The sequence below is a fragment of the Lemur catta genome, chromosome 26, assembly GCF_020740605.2.
Source record: "Lemur catta isolate mLemCat1 chromosome 26, mLemCat1.pri, whole genome shotgun sequence".
Taxonomy (NCBI): Eukaryota; Metazoa; Chordata; class Mammalia; order Primates; family Lemuridae; genus Lemur; species Lemur catta.
In genome coordinates this window covers 2,987,070-3,005,455 of record NC_059153.1, presented here as the reverse complement: position 1 = coordinate 3,005,455, position 18,386 = coordinate 2,987,070, and the positions used below count along the sequence as shown (strand labels likewise).

The following is an 18,386-nucleotide window of genomic DNA, read 5'->3' as shown; positions in this document are numbered from 1 at the left end:
CGTGGAAGGAGGAACCTACTGTGTTCAGTTCCTTTCTTGCTTTCTTGGAATTCGTCTGGCTCCAGAGCCTCCGAGAAGTTTTAAAAGGGAATTTGGCTTCTGTTGCTCTCTTACTAAGTAAATGGTCAGAAAGTAACATATTATGACGATGTTATCTTTGTTTGCCTCCCAAATGTTGAAACTACTGCACTGATTTAAGATAGCATGTTATGTTCTCAGCTTTCGTGGAAGAATCATTGAAGATATATCTACCAGATACAGGGCGTTTGGGAATCTTTTGCCAAATTATATTTTCCATGATGTCACTCCAAATCCTTTCTATAAAATCCATGCTTAGAACCTAGCTAACTAACTGGTACAAGTTCCGCTGACTCCCCCAGCTAGTACAGCTACTTTACAAATAAGTGTCTTGCCCGGAGGACATACTGGAAATTCAAACTCACTGTCCTCATTATTAGAGCAAATAACTCCAAGTATAATGCCCTCTGCTGATTGGTTGGTTGCACTGATCTTATTTATGAAACTATATCATCATTAGTAGAATCGTTTGGCCTTTCCGCTTTCTCCTGGTGTTTCTACCCAAAATAGAAAAACTTGCCCAGAATGGAACAATAATTTTTAAAAATTGCTGTGGAAAACACTTGCACCTGATGACAGACAGCCATGCGATTGAATTTCGAGTGATGAAGAAAGCACCTTCAGGCCGGGCGCGGTGGCTCACGCCTGTAATCCCAGCACTCTGGGAGGCCGAGGCAGGCGGATGGTTTGAGCTCAGGAGTTCGAGACCAGCCTGAGCAAGAGCCAGACCCTGTCTCTATCAAAAATAGAAAGAAATTATATGGACATCTAAAAATATATAGAAAAAATTAGCCAGGCATGGTGCTGCATGCCTGTAGTCCCAGCTACTCGAGAGGCTGAGGCAGGAGGATCGCTTGAGCCCAGGAGTTTGAGGATACTATGATCTAGGCTGACACCACGGCACTCTAGCCCCAGCAACAGAGTGAGACTCTGTCTCAAAAAAAAAAAAAAAAGAAAGAAAGAAAGAAAGAAAGAAAGCACCTTCAGACAAAAACTCCACATCTTCTTTGAGACTGAAAGAAAAAAACAAGCTTGACGAATGTTCTCTCCGCTGTACTAGGCAAGACGGGTGTAATCAACTGCACTCAGCACAACCCGGAAGAAACAACTTCGTGTTTCTGATACTGTTTCTTTTCCATATCTGATATTATGTGTTCACCACTGGTAGTGACCTTTGCCATAACTAAAGGTCACATCAAAGCAGCAAAAGGAAAAGAAAAATCTGGATGAGTCGTCACAATGCACAGCCCATTTGCCAAGGTGTTTGGACATTCCCCCCTCACTGTAATTTGGATCCAGTAGAGGCAGCACGTTGGAAACCCAGGTTTAGGGTATGTCAATATCAACCACTACTATACCAAAATGGAGGTGAATTTGTCGAGAAGCTAGTTACACAGGAAATAGAAGAATCCATCCCTTCCCCCCCCAATGACTGGTGAAGAGGTAAAGATATTTTCAGAATATCGCATTTCAAAATGCTTAGCAAGGTGCAGTATTTGGAAAGAATTTGGAATTTGAGTCTCTACCACTTGCCAGCTGGGTTTTTTAAAAGAAAACTGTTGGCCGGGCGTGGTGGCTCACGCCTGTAATCCTAGCACTCTGGGAGGCCGAGGCAGGAGGATCACCGGAGGTCAGGAGTTCGAGACCAGCCTCAGCAAGAGCAAAACCCCGTCTCTACTAAAAATAGAAAGAAATTATCTGGTCAACTAAAAATATACATAAAAAAAATTAGCCAGGCATGGTGGCACATGCCTGTAGTCCCAGCTACTCGGGAGGCTGAGGCAGGAGGATGGCTTGAGCCCAGGAGTTTGAGGTTGCTGTGAGCTAGGCTGACACCGCGGCACTCACTCTAGCCCGGGCAACAGAGCAAGACTCTGCCTAAAAAAAAAAAAAAAAAATTATAAAAGAAAAAAAGAAAAGAAAACTGTTGAACTAGCCATCTTGATTTTTCTTGGAAAAAAAAGCTTATTTAAATTTTCTCTCACTTTTAAAAATGCTTTGGACACTTTGTTGCTGTCTTATTTTGAATTTTATATAGGAATGGCACCACGAACTCCTCAGTGCTGCGTTACTGGGAGGATATTCATCTACCTCTGGTTTCTTCCTCCTGCTCTGGCTTCTCCCTGAGACCACAACCCAACACATGCATGCAACCATTTATTAAATTAGGCATACCCACATATTTTAATATATTTCTACTGGTGTACTTAAGAACTAGCCTCTGATTTATAGTGAATTTTCCCCTTAAAATAATTCAAGGCCATGCACATCTATGTCTGTTGTGTTTATTCATTTTTCACCTATGTCCTTTCAGCTTACATTTTTCTATATCATTTGATGTATTATCAAGTTCACAGACCCTGGTGACTAACGGTCTTTTTTGGCATGTTGTATGGGAAAAAAAAAGCTATTCAAGAAAAGTAGAACATTAATTGCAAATGCATAGAGGGTAACTTTCCAAAATGTAACAAGACTCACGGGTTTTCCACTGTTGGATAGTCTCTCTACAGAATCAAACTGATGGACGGCAAAGCACACCAGGTAGGTGCTCATGGGGACAGACTTCGCAAAAGTCGTTCGCTGCCACGTATCATCCACTGCCTCTTCATTCTGTTGGGAACAAAAGATAATCTTTTATTTACCAAAAGATCAGTCCTCCGCGAGACAAACAAGCAGTTGCCCCGAACCTGGCTTTCTGGTCCAAAGCTCTTTGTCAAAGCTTAGGAAGTGAAATTGTGGTGTGGCTGAAAACACCAAAGGAAAATTCACTTTATTTTTAGCGCCCTGAAAGCGTGATTGAATCATACACTCAGGGAGAAATAAGATCTCGACTGTGATATCCTTTAAACAGAAGATTATCTTTCTGCGCTGAACACACAGCGCGAGCTTAGTATTCGAGGATGCTGGAATCCCTTCGTGAAGAATAAGCTCGTGCTCCGTGTCTCGCATCGAGGAGGAGCTAAGGAGGTGTTCGCTGGTTTGGTACGTGCAGGTGAGCGATCGGGCACACAGAAGGCTGCTTCTCTTAAAGACAGGTCTGGTCGCTGAAGTCCGTGCCCTGGTTGCCAGGAATAGAGAGGAGGATTGCGTTGCAACCCATCTGGGTTTTTTGTCTATGCCAGCTCCGCCATCCTCACCAGTCCCCAGGCTTCAAGCACGAATACTTGCCCAGCTCGCTGTTCAAAGGTTTCCACATTCCCTGCAGCCACTCTCGGTCAGTCTGCGTGGGACGCTTTAACAAGATCGGGCGAGGGGGCCGGAGGAGGAGGGGCCCATCGCTGACTGTGCAGGCGAGGTTACCCTGCAGTTCACACCTGGCACCGCAGGTTCTATCTCCTGATGACCCGAATATTCTCCTTCCGGGACAACTGTCTGGATCCAGCAGAAGGTGCAGAAGTGTAACTCTGCCCGGTGAAAAAGGCCAGAAGGGGAGATCTTAAGCGGAGCGCAGTGGGTTTGCCTTCTTTCTCCTCCTGCCTTCACCGCCCCGTCTGTGCCAAGACATTCCGACAACATTCTCCTCTGATCCGATCTTCTGGATTGGTGGGTCACACTTCAAATCTATCGTCTCCTCTTTCTTCTCCAGTCAAAGCTTAGTTTCTCAGGTGCCCGACACCAGAAGAAAACAAGCTGGAACACTAGCTCCCACTGGGGCAAGGATGGATGATGAAAGTATATTTTAATACTCGTAAGCTTTTGCCTGCCTTATTCTGTTTTTGCTTTTTCAAGAAATATTTTATCCTCAACAGAGATTCATTTCGACGACGATATTTCAGAGAGTGGATCAGGAAGATGGGAGATATAATTCAGGGCTGAGTATCCCTCTGGTCCTAGGTAGATGACAATGATACCTAAAGTCGAGCCTGCCGTTTTTCCAGGTCAAACGTTTAAATTATGGGAAGCCTCAACTTGGAGCTAATGACACCCTAGGTGACGACATTAGCCATTACGCAGGTGAGCAGTAACAGAGGAAAGAGTCTTCAGTTAATTAATAATTATACAGGCAGAAATTATTGTAACCTGTTTTGTTTTGGAGATTTTTTTAAACATTTAACAAGCACTTCCCACTGACCAGAAAATCTCCTGGCCTAGTGTTCTCTGGAGTTGACTTCTACAACCCAGTATTTGCAATAATTTTTTATAGTAGCTTTATCTTAAAAAAAAAAAGCTAGGCTTATAATCAACTGAAAACTAAATAGTGAGTAGGCCCTCAAATATTTTAAAGTCTATAATTCCATTAGTTTGCCATTCCTGTAATTTGTCATGATGCAGGAATTATCAGTTATGCAGAGCAGAAGCTGATGTATGTCCATTGTATTCTCTCTTGCTTAGAAACTCCAGAGGGGCTTCTTTATTGGACTGTGATATCTTAGTTTAAAGACTTCTAAGACTCAAAGTAAAAGAAATTGCCAAAGTGAATTTCAATCTTCCAACTAAACCGTGAGTACACATTTAGTTTTAGTATTCAGTGGGTTCTTCTCTGTAGTAAACCAGACAATTTACCTGGTATTTTAAACAGACTATCTGCATAAACAAGAGATTTAAAAACTACTCACCTCCACTGGCATATTTGAAAGTGCTTTGTATTCTTTGGGGTGGACGATAGATATTGTGTAAGTTGCCTTTTTGTTGGGCTCATCAAAGCAAGGGAAGGATTTCCGGGCATCTGTGGGTTCATGATCAGTCGCTGCTATGCTCCTTGAACGCAAACACAGAAACAAACAAAATGCAAACTGCCTCTTCCAACAGCCCGTGTTTCTATTCCTAGAACAAAATCAACTATGCAATTATTCCTATGACATTTCTTCACATGAGGCTCCGCCTAGAAAAGCATCGAATAGTTGTCCAAGTCTCTCCTGAAAGTTTTAGGTTAATAAAGAAATGAAAATCCTTAGACAGACCGCTCCGGCTATTTTACGTAAATGCTTAGATATTTTGGGGCCATAACTAAAAATCTGTAGCTAAGCAAAAATAAATCCAATTATGAGCTATCACTCTCTCTGCCCCAGAGCCGTTGAGCAACAAGTAAACACAAAGCCAGACTCGAAAGCTTGTTTCCAACCGTCCTGCGGGACGGGACGTGAACAGCTGTGTTGTGTCACAGAGGAGAGGAGTATACTCCAGAGTCCCCGGTTTCCTTCCCTAATGTCACATTCTTTCTTATTTATGCGGCACCAGGGACAAAGCCCCAGTTCCATTTCCGTGCAGAGGCGGTGTTGAGTAATCCCCCAGGTGAAGCAACCTTTGGCCTAGTTGAAAGCCCACTTCTGGAAAGAGACACCAGCATTCCTTTATGGCTCTAACTAGGCATCTGCTCCTGTAAACCAAAAGTTCATGTTTAGTATTTCCATGAGTTCAAACTGAAAATATTTTTTCCAATGGTGCAAAAAATATTAATAAACATACACATTTTCACATGTAAGCATATACTAAGAGCATTGTTGTATCTTTGCTTAGACAACTAAGCAAAGTAAAAAGTATAAAAGAAAGGAAAAGTAGGCCGGGCGCGGTGGCTCATGCCTGTAATCCCAGCACTCTGGAAGGCCGAGGCGGGTGGATCGGTTGAGCTCAGGAGTTCGAGACCAGCCTGAGCAAGAGCGAGACCCCATCTCTACTAAAAATAGAAAGAAATTATATGGACAGCTAAATATATATATAGAAAAATTAGCTGGGCATGGTGGTGCATGCCTGTAGTCCCATCTACTCGGGAGGCTGAGGCAGGAGGATCGCTTAAGCCCAGGAGTTTGAGGTTGCTGTGAGCGAGACTGACACCACGGCACTCTAGCCCGGGCAACAGAGTGAGACTCTGTCTCAAAAAAAAAAAAAAAACAAAGAAAGGAAAAGTAAAGAAATCTTGATTTATGTTCATTAATAATGAACATATATTGTCTTTCAGGATTCTCAGGGATTAAGGAAGGCATATCATAAAGAATACCAAGCTAAATTATTAGATCATATATTCATCTAATGAATATTCATCGAGCCCATCCCCTGCTTACACAGACCCCCCCCACACACACACACACATGCATACCCGTGCATACACGCAAGTACTTAGGCATGCACACAGGGACACATTTGCAGACATTATTCTGGGTGCTAAGGAAACCACAAAGACTGTGTAGCTAAGGTCCCGGCTTTCTTGCAGGGTGTTAGACGATAAACGTACAAATAAACACATAGTTTAGGAGAGTGATGAGAGCTATACAGGAAATAAAACACTGGCACTGGCAGAGAATGACTGGCTAGGAAAGTGCTGAGCACCTTGAGGTAGAGTAGAAAGAGACAACCTCTTGGCATAGATGATGGCTCGCTGAGCTCTGAATCCTGAGGAAAAGCCAGACAAGTGAAGATTAAGGACAACATGTTCGAGCAGAGCAAACAGCCAGGTGCAAAGTGCCCAAAGGGAAATGGAACTCGATGTGGCTGAGGACCTGAAAGGTGTCCAGTGTGGTTGGAACCCAGTGAACCAGGTGCGACTGGGACAAAAGACAAGTGCGACGCGAGGTCAGCAGAGGCCAGATGGGGAAAATATCACAGGCCATGGGAAGAGTCTGCATTTTATGTTGGTCCAAGGATTTAATATAGGATTTGACTGGATTGGCCACACCTGGAGGTATTGGAATATCAAAATAAATAATGGAATTATAACCCATTGAATAAACTCAAAATCCATGAATCTTTACTCTGATTTTAAGAAGGAATAAATAAATGGGGGAGAAGGGAAAGCTCTTCCTTATAGTAGATTGCCTACTAATAATTTTTTAAGGAAAAATGGATTTAGGAGATCATCAGTGGATGCCAAAACAGGTAGGTAAAACTTCGATGAGGAAGGGATATTAGCATAGTTTCAAAGAATGTCCCAGAAAATTACTTACAAACAGAATAACTGTAATTTTACAATGGAGAAACTTGAGGATACGACCTTAAGCAAGCAATCCAAGGTAGCATCACTAATAATTGCACAAACCAACAAGATGTGTCTTCCAATGTGTTGAGGGGGACTCAGCAGCACTTCTGTGACATTCCTGACAAAAATGCTGGACTTGCATTTTTAAATCATGAGGAAAGTCAGACAAACTAAAATTGAGGAACATTCTCAAAATAACTGCCCTGTACTCTTCAAAAATATCAACGTTGAGAAGGACAAGGAAGGGCCAAGGGACTCTTCCAGTGTAAAGGAATCTAAAATGCAACACACAATTCCAGACTGGATAATAGACTAGGAAAAAATTGCTTTTAAAGACGTTATTGGGTTAATTGATGAAACTTGATTATGGATCGTGATTTAGCTCATTGCGTCGATGTTAAATTTCCTGATTTTATTGTACTGTGGTTATGTCAGGGAATGCGTCTGTACTTAAGAAGTATACCCTGATGTTAAAAGATAAAAGGAAACAATGTCTCAACATACTCGCTAAAAGGGGGGCAATTGGGACACAGTGTAAACAATTGGTGAATCTGGGTAAACTGTTTCTAGCAGTTCCTCGTAGTGTCCTTATAACTTTTCTATAAATTTGAAATTATTTCAAAATCAAAAGTTACCCAAGAAAAGTCTCAGCTAAGAATTTATTCTGTAATAGAGTAATTACTAGTTTTGTGACATTAACAGTGTAGTCAATGGGAGTCTCTAAACATCTTCCAGATTGTGGTTAATTGCAAATACATTAGAAAGTAAAGAAACCTGTACACTTTCCCACAGGACTAAGGTTTTATAATAAGATCCACCGAGCTCCAACCTCATGTTTAGTCAGCTGCCTTTTTCTTCTGAATTCCTCTGGCTTCTGATTTCTTCCAGAAGCAGAGGAAAAGGAAAAGTCACTCCCTGCAAGAGCATTTCGCTTAGTCGGGCCCCGGGAATAAGCCAGCTAACTACTTGGAGAATGTGAGTGCGTGCTCTCGCCTGCCTGCGGGATAGGCCAGAGTAAAGCAGGAGTGGAATTATGCTTTCCTAAGTAGTGCACTTGGGTGGGTTTTCAAATACTTTGTTCACTCTCTGCCAGATGCTAGAGAGTATAGATAGTCCAGAGGACCCCGGAGAGGGAAGAATTTTCAATCTTTTTATCACCTTCTCTCTTGATTGTAGGCAAGACCTGTCTCCCTAAATCACAATATTCTTGGACCTGAAACAGTACAGTGCTAGAGATGTCACCGTGCTTGTGACATCTTGGTGGTCCTCTCAACAAATGTTAACCACAGCAGGTATAACTCAGCTACCTTGACCTGGATTTATTACACTGGTGTAGGGAACGTGACATTCATCAACCAGAAGAGCTACAAAATGTGTGTGTGTGTGTGTGTGTGTGTGTTTTTCTTTTTAAAAGTGCAGAGCCAATAGGATTTTATAAAGAAAACCCTTTTCTAAGAGTAAAAATCCTTAGATTCTGATGCTACTTTGGAGCCTTAAGAGGGACCTTGAGTAAGTCACAAAACCTCAGATTTTAGTGTCCTCGTCTGTAAAACCTGGTTACCAGAGCATGTATGGCCTCTTCACAGGCCATGGGAAAGGGAACAGGGGTGGGTCCCATGTGGTAATATATTTGAAACTCTCTTAAAATTTACATAACAAGGTTAGGATACAGCTCAGTCTGTATCTTGTAAATCTAGAAGGTAACTATACATTCTGACATAGCATTTTCCACAGTCTAAAGTATTTAAAATTCATTCATTTGGGCTGGGCACGGTGGCTCACACCTGTAATCCTAGCACTCTGGGAGGCCGAGGCGGGAGGATTGCTTGAGGTCAGGAGTTTGAGACCAGCCTGAGCAAGAGCAAGACCCCTGTCTCTACTAAAAAATAGAAAGAAATTAGCTGAACAACTAAAAATATATACAAAAAAATTAGCCGGGCATGGTGGCGCATGCCTGTAGCCCCAGCTACTCGAGAGGCTGAGGCAGGAGGATCGCTTGAGCCCAGGAGTTTGAGGTTGCTGTGACCTAGGCTGATGTCACGGCACTCTAGCCCGGGCAACAGAGCAAGACTCTGTCTCAAAAAAAAAAAAAAATGCATTCATTTGACGTAATACATACTAGAACAAAATTACTTGGTATATAAATACTATAGGCAATATAACCACTTTTTAAAATGGTAACCTGTTATTTTTCTCATGAAAATTTCCAAATAACTCAGAAATCCCTATTTATACACGTAAATTCCATCAACAGTCACTAAACTTTTCCAAATATAGGCAAATTTGAAAACAAGGTATATGAGATAGTAATACAAAACCATTTTAGATCACAGCTTCTTTGGGGAGGTTTTATTCAGTGATTAAAACTCCTTTTTAAAATCAGATGAATTGTGTTTGTTGCAAATTAACAGGAACAGCCTGACTAGTAGCACAACATATTCGGAGCGACCCTGGGGTACGCCAGGCAAATGTGCTGAGCTAAACCGCTTTTCCACGGGGCCGTCCTGCGCCATGTTAATAAGTCACTTACTAGACCTAGCACGCTACCACAGTATTCTGTGCCATTTAGTCATTTACAGAAGGGAAGAACATTTCTCTGACTTCTCTGAGTGGATCAGATCAAGGTGACTGTATTTATTTATTTATTTTTTATAGAGACGGGGTCTTGCTGTGTTGCCCAGGCTGGAGTGCAGTGGCTATTCACAGGCGCAACCCCGCTACTGAGGTCAAGGTGACTTTAGAGAAAGCTGAGGGAGAGAAGCGGTAACACAAGTCACAGCTTGGTTCACTCCGAGTCAACTTTAAAAACAAAACAAAAAACTACCGGATTATCTCATAAATCACCTGGCATGCTGTTTCTCATGGGGACAGTCAGGCTGTGTCCAGCAATTTAATAAAATGCGCAGCAGAATCAGCAGCAGGGTCTGGGTCAAACCCTTAAACACACGAGGTCCCTGCAGACTGAGCGGAGGATTCCAGAACTGAGTCAGGGAGCTGAAGAGTGCAGGACAACCTGTCTAGACTGTTCAGACCTCAGTGTGTTTCTATGGTGGTTTGGATGAACCAGTTAATTATTTAACTTTATTTTCCAATCACTCTTCTCTATGTAGAAGATACTCAAGTTCAAGTAAAATTTCTTTTTGTTTCCTTTCTTCCAAAATGGAGGAAATTACTTAGCCTCCTGCGACAAGTAAACAAGACCAAAAAGAAAATTTCTGCTTTTATTGATAATGAATAATAGCTTGATATATCAAAGACAATAATGAATAAACTGACATACAACAAAAACTTCAACACTAAAAGTACACATCATGCATGTGGGAACCTCTCTCTCTCTCTCTCACACACACACACACACACACACACACACACACACACACACACACACACGCACACACATGCACACGCACTCACACACACACCTAAGATCTCATTGATGTTTCTGCTCAACTCCTAAATCTTCATCACAGACTCTAAGCTCCTGCTTCAGACTTATTTATCCAAATGACTCCTAGTCATCTTGTCTTAGCTGTCCGACAGGCCTTCAACACATCTGACACTGAATTTATAACCTTCTAAACCGGCTCCTTCTCCTCTGTTGCTAACATCAGTTCAAGGTGAAGGTTCTCAGTCCAATCAGATCGGGTATCTGGGGCAGCCTAAATCCATAACTTTATTCACGCTTCCCCATAGTTCATCAATCTGTAAATCTTGGAAACCTTACCTCCAAGCTACTTTCTCCATTTTGTCCTGTTCTCTCTATCCTGAAATCACTGTCCTTCTTTTTCCTGGATTCTGGCTCCATTTCCACATACCCAGGTGTTGAGTTAGCTCTTTCCTTCCCCATCCACAACGAAAAGGTCAGGGGTCAATGTTTCCTTCATGCCGCCAATCAGCGATTCTCCCTTTTCTTCCCTCTGCTTCTCCTCGGTTATCTCCAGCTGGCCTCTTCGTAGAAACCTCCCCTGCAAACTGATTTTCTTGTCCCACTATGCCTGTCTCACTTGACGCCTTTCCTTTCTGCTGTTTACCTTCTCCCGTGTCTCTGCCTGTGGAAATTCCACCATCATATCAAGATTCAGCTTCAGTTCTACCAATGCAATGAAGAACACCCTGAAAACTCAAACTAGAAATGACCTGGCCCTCTCTTAAATTCTCATTGTACTTCCTGTCAATCTAATCACTCTCCGTCCTTAACGTATGAAGATTGCATTCCTAAGGCAAAAAAAAATTCATCAGCCTTCCACAGAGTTTTGCGCCGTGACTAAGTGGGAAGGTAGAGGTGTCCTTGGTGGAGGCTGGACTCGTGTGTGGGAAAGGGGCTGTGTCCGCAAAGCATGTCCCAGCATGTGTCAGAGGGCATCAGTCACGGGACAGCCTATGGGAAAATATTTCCATATGTTCGTTCGGTAATATTTTAGTGCTCACCGTGCGCTAGGCAGTCAACACGAGAGATACAGCCCTACTCTCAGGAATGTCACGGAAGAGTCCAAAGTCACAGATAGATGAGAAACTGCATACTCTGCCATTCTCTTAGAGTCATAATGGACATTATCATATAATATAAAGCCTTTGAAAAGTTCCACCATGGAAAAGCAAAACCAGATCATTTGGGGTTTACTATTACTGCCCAAACTAACAGAATCCCTCCCTAGTTTTGTTTTTGTTTTCCCCCTTGGCAGTAGCTACCAAGTTCCCACGCAGCTAGAACTCTGTGGAACGCACTTTGGGAAACGCTGAGTAAGCACAGTTCAAATACTACCAAGGAAATGCTGACCCTTGGAGAGAAGAAAATACACAGTTTGGAGATTTGAGGAAAGGAGAAGTCTTTTGGGGACAATAACAACTGGAAATCCCACATAACAGTGAGAGGGTGGGAAGGAGGAGGTCGGGGAAACGTTCCGAAGGTTCCCATCCTTCCAAGTGGTTTTCCTCAGGCCCTAAGTAATAGAGTCGGAAGAGGTAGATCAATAAAGAAAAAGTGACTTTTGATGTTTCTAAACTTGCTCCTCCCAAATGTCACTACAGCTCTGTCCCCAGCAGGACGAGGTGGCAGTCACTGCTGAGGACTCCAAACCAGCTCCCCGGCCTGTCCCCCTGCCCCTCAGTCTTGAGGGAAAGAATCGTGGATAGTTGTCTCCTCTTTGTGAAGTTCAAAGTCCCGGTCGTAGTTGCAGAAATCAAGTAACGTGGGTTACTTACAGAGCGTAATCATGTGTAGTTTGCATTGCGCTTGTTGCATTTATATCCCAAACTGCTACTACTCAATCCGGGAGTCAAATTGCACATTAAGGCAGAAAGGTCAGAAAAGATCATTCTGACTGCGTACTTCAAACGCATTCCTGAGACAATACACACAACTGCAGGAGCATCGTCTCTGAGGAAGCTCACGCTGTAGTCTGAAAGAGTGATGCTGCTCCCGGGGAACTCACTCGGGCAGCCCTCGTATGGACTCCGCGGAGGAGAATTCCTAGAGGCCGCGTTGTCAAAATGTTACTCACAGGCTTGGGAAAAAAAAACCATAATGCACTTTTCTCATATGCTTGAAACGAGGAAAACCAAAAGTATTCCATTTGGCCTAAAGGAGGTTATTGAGCAGATGCCAGAACTGTTCCAAACCCGAGTGTGCGGAACAGAGCTGGCAGCATCTCGTGTCATGTGACAGCTTTCAACCTCTCCCCGTGGAAACAAAGTCAGGAAGACCAACGAGGACCTAACTGAGCATCAACCTCACTTGCCAATCTTGCTGTCACTTGGTATTTTCCAACAAAAAATTAAGTCAGTGAACTTCATCAGAATGCCAGCTCTCAGGTATATATTTTACGGTAAAATTAACTGGTACAGTAAAACAATCCAAACAGAGTGAATATTATATATTTGAGTATATAATACTTTTTCATACATAACAGAAACATATTAATGGAAACTATTTAGTTCCATATGTTTTGGCCTTCCTAAGGTGTGTAAAATTTTACTTATTTTATAAATATTTTGATGACTTTACTCAGATGAAATTTCTGTTGTCTTCACAACCTAAGAAGGAGTTTTAAAGGTTTAGCAATAAGGCCAGGCGTGGTGGCTCACGCCTATAATCCTAGCCCTGCGAGGCAGGAGGATCGCTCGAGCTCAGGAGTTCGAGACCAGCCTGAGCAAGAGCGAGACCCCCGCCTCTATTATAAAAATAGAAAGAAATTAGCCAAACAACTAAAAATAGAAAAAATTAGCCGGACACAGTGGCATGTGCCTGTAGTCCCAGGTACTCAGGAGGCTGAGGCAGGAGGATCGCTTGAGCCCAGGAGTTTGAGGTTGCTGTGAGCTGGGCTGTCGCCACAGCACTCTAGCCTGGGCAACAGAGTGAGACTCTGTCTCAAAAAAAATAAAAAGGTTTAGTAATAATAATTTAAAAATTTTGACTTGTTTTCACTTTTCACTAATGAATTTTTAGAATCCCTTTACGGTGGATATTCTTTAAAATGTTATGTCTTTTTCTCTAACAAATTGACAAACACTTTAAAAAATTGTATCACCAGTGAGGCTCAGAGAAATAGGCACTTTGATACATTGCTGGTGGAAATGGAATTTGGAACATACTTTGGAAAGTCAATTTGGAGACACACATGCATAGGCATGTTCATGCATATGTATGTTATATATGTGTATATACACACACATAAATACATGCATTCACATATTATAGTTTTGGCCAATCTCCTAAGGATTTTTTTACAAAAAATATTAGAACATCCTTATTAATAAGGACGTTCATTGCATTATTCTAGGTGCTTATAGGTAAAAAAAGTAGGAGCAACTTAAATACTCCCATTTAATGGAAAAGTTGAATAAACCACATTGTAGTCATACAATGGTTTCCCACGTATCCACCAAATCACTTGTGGAATAACACCAAATGACATGTTAAAGCATTGATGCTATATTGAAAAAGCATATTACACAATACCACATGCAATATAATAATCCCATGTTTATCTACCTCCAGAGAAAATACTAGAAGAGTCTCTGCCTAAATGTTAACAATGGCCATACTTGGATGATGAATTTATAGATGAATTTTTATTTTTTTCTTACAATTTTCTCTGTTTTCCAAGTTTTCTGCAATGAATGTGTATTATTTATGTAATAAATAAACACAATACACGTCACAAGTTTCTGAATATATTCATATCCTTTGGCCTGGCAATTTTTAGGACTATTTTTAGGACTATATCCTAACCGAAGGAAATAGCTACACATATAAAGATATATTTACTACTATGTTATTTCCTGTCTTGTTTATAATAATAAAATACTAGAAGCAATGCATACACCCAACAATAGGTAATTGGTTTTAAACAGTGCATTCATACAATAAAATACTGCAGAATCTTTAAAATCAGATTCTTAAAAATATTTAAGAATAAGGGAGAAAAAAAGAATAAGGGGAAATGCTCATGATATATTAAGTAAAAAAGGCATGTAGACAGATAGATTGATAGATTGGCAGAAATCATGCATTTATATGCATTTTGATTGCCTAGAAAAATATTAGAATATACCATAACTTGTTAATAGGGATTACCTCTAGGTGGTGATCTTATTCATAGGCTTTGATTTTCCTTTTTTTATAATTTTTTTTTATCCTTTCAACAGTATGATTTTTAGGACAGAAAGATATGTAAGCAATAAAGAAGCTTGTTTTATTGCCAGCAATACTAAGATATAGAATCTACACGATTCTACATGATCCCTCCAAATATTTTCTTCAAGTTATTTCTATTCTATTTATCAGCATACCACATAGTAATACAGGAATATTTAAATACTTCTTCTTAGTCTTGGGTCTCTCTAACAAATAATAGGAAGACTAATGAGCAAAGCATATCTTTTGGTCAATAGTCTTTCTATTAGTTGTTAGACCCAAGACTAAGAAGAAATATTTAAATATTCCTGTATTACTAACATGCTTAAAACAACAGAGGAAAGGGAAATTCAGTGGCCTGGCCCCAGACCCACGTTTCTGAATCGTGACATGAAACACTCTTAATCATTTACCGCATCAGAATCTAAGTAGGCAAAGGTCAAAGCAGTTTCAAGTTCAGTTACACCTCGGGCGTAGCGTAGCCCTCCTTCCCTGAGTCAATGGCGACATCCACAGTGGGAAGGTTTTTTGAGTTCACTGAGAAAGTTTATGCCTTTAACTATAGTAATGCCCACGGATGGATACAAATACTAGACAGATTAGAATATGCATAAGTGTGAAGCAGACACACACACACAGACACACACATCCCTCTCTGCTTGCAGAACTATGGGGAGAAAAAACATCTGTACTTAGTATATCTTTTATATTGCAAAAGGCTCAGCATTACTGTTGCATTTTGCATGATGAGCGATGAACCCCCAAACTGACCCCTGTGCTACTGATGTGTGAACTCAATGAGTATTTCCGGAAAGCCTGTGTCTAAAACACTGTTCTGGCTGTATGAGACCAAAAAGACCCAGTCTTGCCTTCCTTCCTAGATAACGACACGAAGATAATTCTGTGGATCTCATGTAATTTTTTTTCTTTTCTTTTCTTTTTTTTTTTTTTTTTTTGAGACAGAGTCTCACTCTGTCGCCCAGGCTAGAGTGCCGTGGCGTCAGCCTCACTCACAGCAACCTCAAACTCCTGGGCTCAAGCAATCCTCCTGCCTCAGCCTCTCAAGTAGCTGGGACTACAGGCATGCACCACCATGCCCGGCTAATTTTTTCTATATATATATTTTTAGCTGTCCATATAATTTCTTTCTATTTTTAGTAGAGACGAGGTCTTGCTCTTGCCCAGGCTGGTCTCAAACTCCTGACCTCAAACAATTGAGCTCATGTAATTTTTTAATGTTTCTCTTCTGCAATAAAATGGACAAAACAGTAATTGAAGTTCACTGATTTTTCACCTAGATTTAGTGTAATACCACTCTAAAAGTTCAGTTTAAAAATCATTACTGTATAACCCAAGAGTATCCCTAGTGAAATTTACCAAACACACCTAGCTTTAATATTTACATAATTTATGTAAATACCAAGGACAGGGTGCAGCATATTATTTTTTCTCCTGATGGAATGACTTACACTCATTTTTGACCTCCTGCAGTTCATTCACTGCTTTCTAGTTCGAGGACGGGCTTTTAAACACACAACAGGGCAACAATTTCTACTTTTCCAGACGGGCAGGCAGCACTGAAACCAGGGGTAGATAAAGATCAGACCAACAAAATACCAGAAAGGCGGAAAGCGCAAAGGAAACGCCAAGAGGGAGGGATGGGAGCCAGATAAGCGCGCGTCTCGGGAATGCCAAGCGAAAATGCATATTTACTTGGTTTCCCCGTTCTCCGTGTAGGTGGTTCTGTAAAAGCCCACGAGGGAGCCGTTCAGCCAGCCGGCGAACTCCAAGGTCAGGACGTAGAGGCCGTCGTCGCCGCTGGGGGGAAGCTCTTCCTCCGCCTCGATCACCAGGTACTCCTGGGTTTCGTACTCGAAGCATCTCTTGACCGGCACCTGCTCCCCGGAGGGGCCCTGCAGCGCCGGCAGCCGCGTGATCTTGGTCTCCCGCAGGTGCAGCCACAGGTAGCGCGTGGCCGCGCTCACGTTGATGGAGATGTTCACGGCGCCCGTGTAGCTGTCCTCCTCCAGCACGGGCCGCACCTCCAGGTCGTAGTGCGCGGGGCTCAGGTAGTCCGGCAGCCTGAAGTTCGTCCACTCCCCGCTGGCATCGTCGCTGGCGGGGCAGACGTCCCCGTCCTGGGCGGGAGCGGTGGAAGAAGGCAGGTGGGACGGGGCCGGAGATGTCACCTGCCCGGAGTCCCCGGCGGAGTCACACGATCTGGTCAGGCCCACGGAGAGCCCTACCACTAACCCCACTGCCACCACCACGGCACAGATGACGGCCACATGCTTCGCCTGGATGCAGTATCTCTTGGGGCCCTCTGTGTCCGCAAAGTTCATGTTCCTTTCCCAAGTCCAGGGTCGCGCAGCCGAGGATGTTAAATTTAGCTAACGGACGTCAGCAGACTTCCTTTGAAATTGGAAGGGATCCCCTGGTTTGACAGCCTGGGGTTTCGCTTTTCCCACACCTCTGGCTTCCTGCGTCCTCTCTTCTGTCCCTTTGTCCCCACCGGCCTCTCCGGGACGCAGGGGAAACAGAGGGTGGGAGACGGAAGCCCTGAGGGGACCCGAGCTGGAGGAGGACTGCCCAGAACATTGTCACCGCTGCTGCTCTTATAAACGACGCATCCCCACCCCTTACCCTTCCTGCGCTGCAGCAAGTTAAATATAAAACAGGGCTTAGCTTATCAGCCAAGAGGGGCCGATCCCTTGCCAAAGCCCCGTCAGCAGCTTTCAGGGAGATAGCGCAGGGGTGAGGTGTGCTTACCGCAGAAACCCGCAACCTTTGCCACCCGCTCCGCTCCCCGGCTTCTTCCTGTCGTGCTCACAGTCTCTCCCTTAACTGAAGGGCTTCTTGGGTTGCAGCCGTTTGTATCAGGTAGCCGGCCAAAGAAGCGAAATGTTTTCTTTTCACTTTTTTCCTCTTCTAATGTCAACATTCAAAACTCTGCCCTTTGGAGAAGTCATATCCTGGAATTAGAGACACAGATGCACGGACCCCTTCAGCACTCAGGAAGCAGTTGTTAAACTGGCGGATTAGCACAGCCAGGTGACCCTAAATCAGTCCCGTTGATGCTGGGTGACAGAGAGAGGGGGACACGAAGATGTTACCCAACGCAGTAGCAGAGCTGGAAAGCAGAAGACAAGAGAGAAAGTGAAAAGAGGAAGGAAGGGCTTGGCCGTGCAGTTTGCCTCCTGGTGACATTGACTTGATGTGATAAAGCAGGATTGGAGCACATTCCAGATTGGAAAAGTGGCCCGTGGGGAGATCCATTATCAATGCAAACCTACTGCTTCGGAATGACAAGCCCGAGGGCCGGGAATCACAGTGACCTCCGCATTTATGGGTAGCTTAGATGTAAACATCCAAGCCACCTCTATTAATAATAGCACTCCTAAAATCATTATAAAAATTTTGAGAGTCTGCTATATGCCACGCACTATGGTAATACTTCATAGGAGTTATCATTTAAATCTTCTGAACCACCCTATGAGTTTAGTAGTATGAAGATACCCATTTTAGAAATGGGAAGACTAACATTCGGAGAGATTAAGTCATTGCTCAAGGTCACACAACTGGTAAATAGCAGAATTGGGGTCTGAACCCAGGTTGTCTGAGTCAAAGTCCATATATCTAACTGGTACATTACCCTGCCTCCATCTCTGAAGAGGAGAAATATTCAAGGGTTAAGTAACTATGAAAAAGTAGGCCGGGCGCGGTGGCTCACGCCTGTAATCCTAACACTCTGGGAGGCCGAGG

The 18,386-nt window shown here is 42.9% G+C and overlaps 1 protein-coding gene across 1 annotated transcript in view; it reads right to left on the bottom strand.

Annotated features, from left to right (window-relative positions):
- The window catches only part of LOC123627758 (glutamyl aminopeptidase), a 66,771-nt gene extending 49,495 nt beyond the window's left edge, over positions 1 to 17,276 (bottom strand). The window contains exons 1-3 of the mRNA XM_045537484.1: positions 16,338 to 17,276; positions 4,635 to 4,776; positions 2,557 to 2,688 (exon numbers count right to left, since the gene is read on the bottom strand). Coding sequence (XP_045393440.1) covers positions 2,557 to 2,688; positions 4,635 to 4,776; positions 16,338 to 16,966 — 903 coding nt within the window. The 5' untranslated portion in view covers positions 16,967 to 17,276. The remainder of the gene's footprint in view (positions 1 to 2,556; positions 2,689 to 4,634; positions 4,777 to 16,337) is intronic.
- Between the last annotated feature and the right edge of the window lie 1,110 nt (positions 17,277 to 18,386).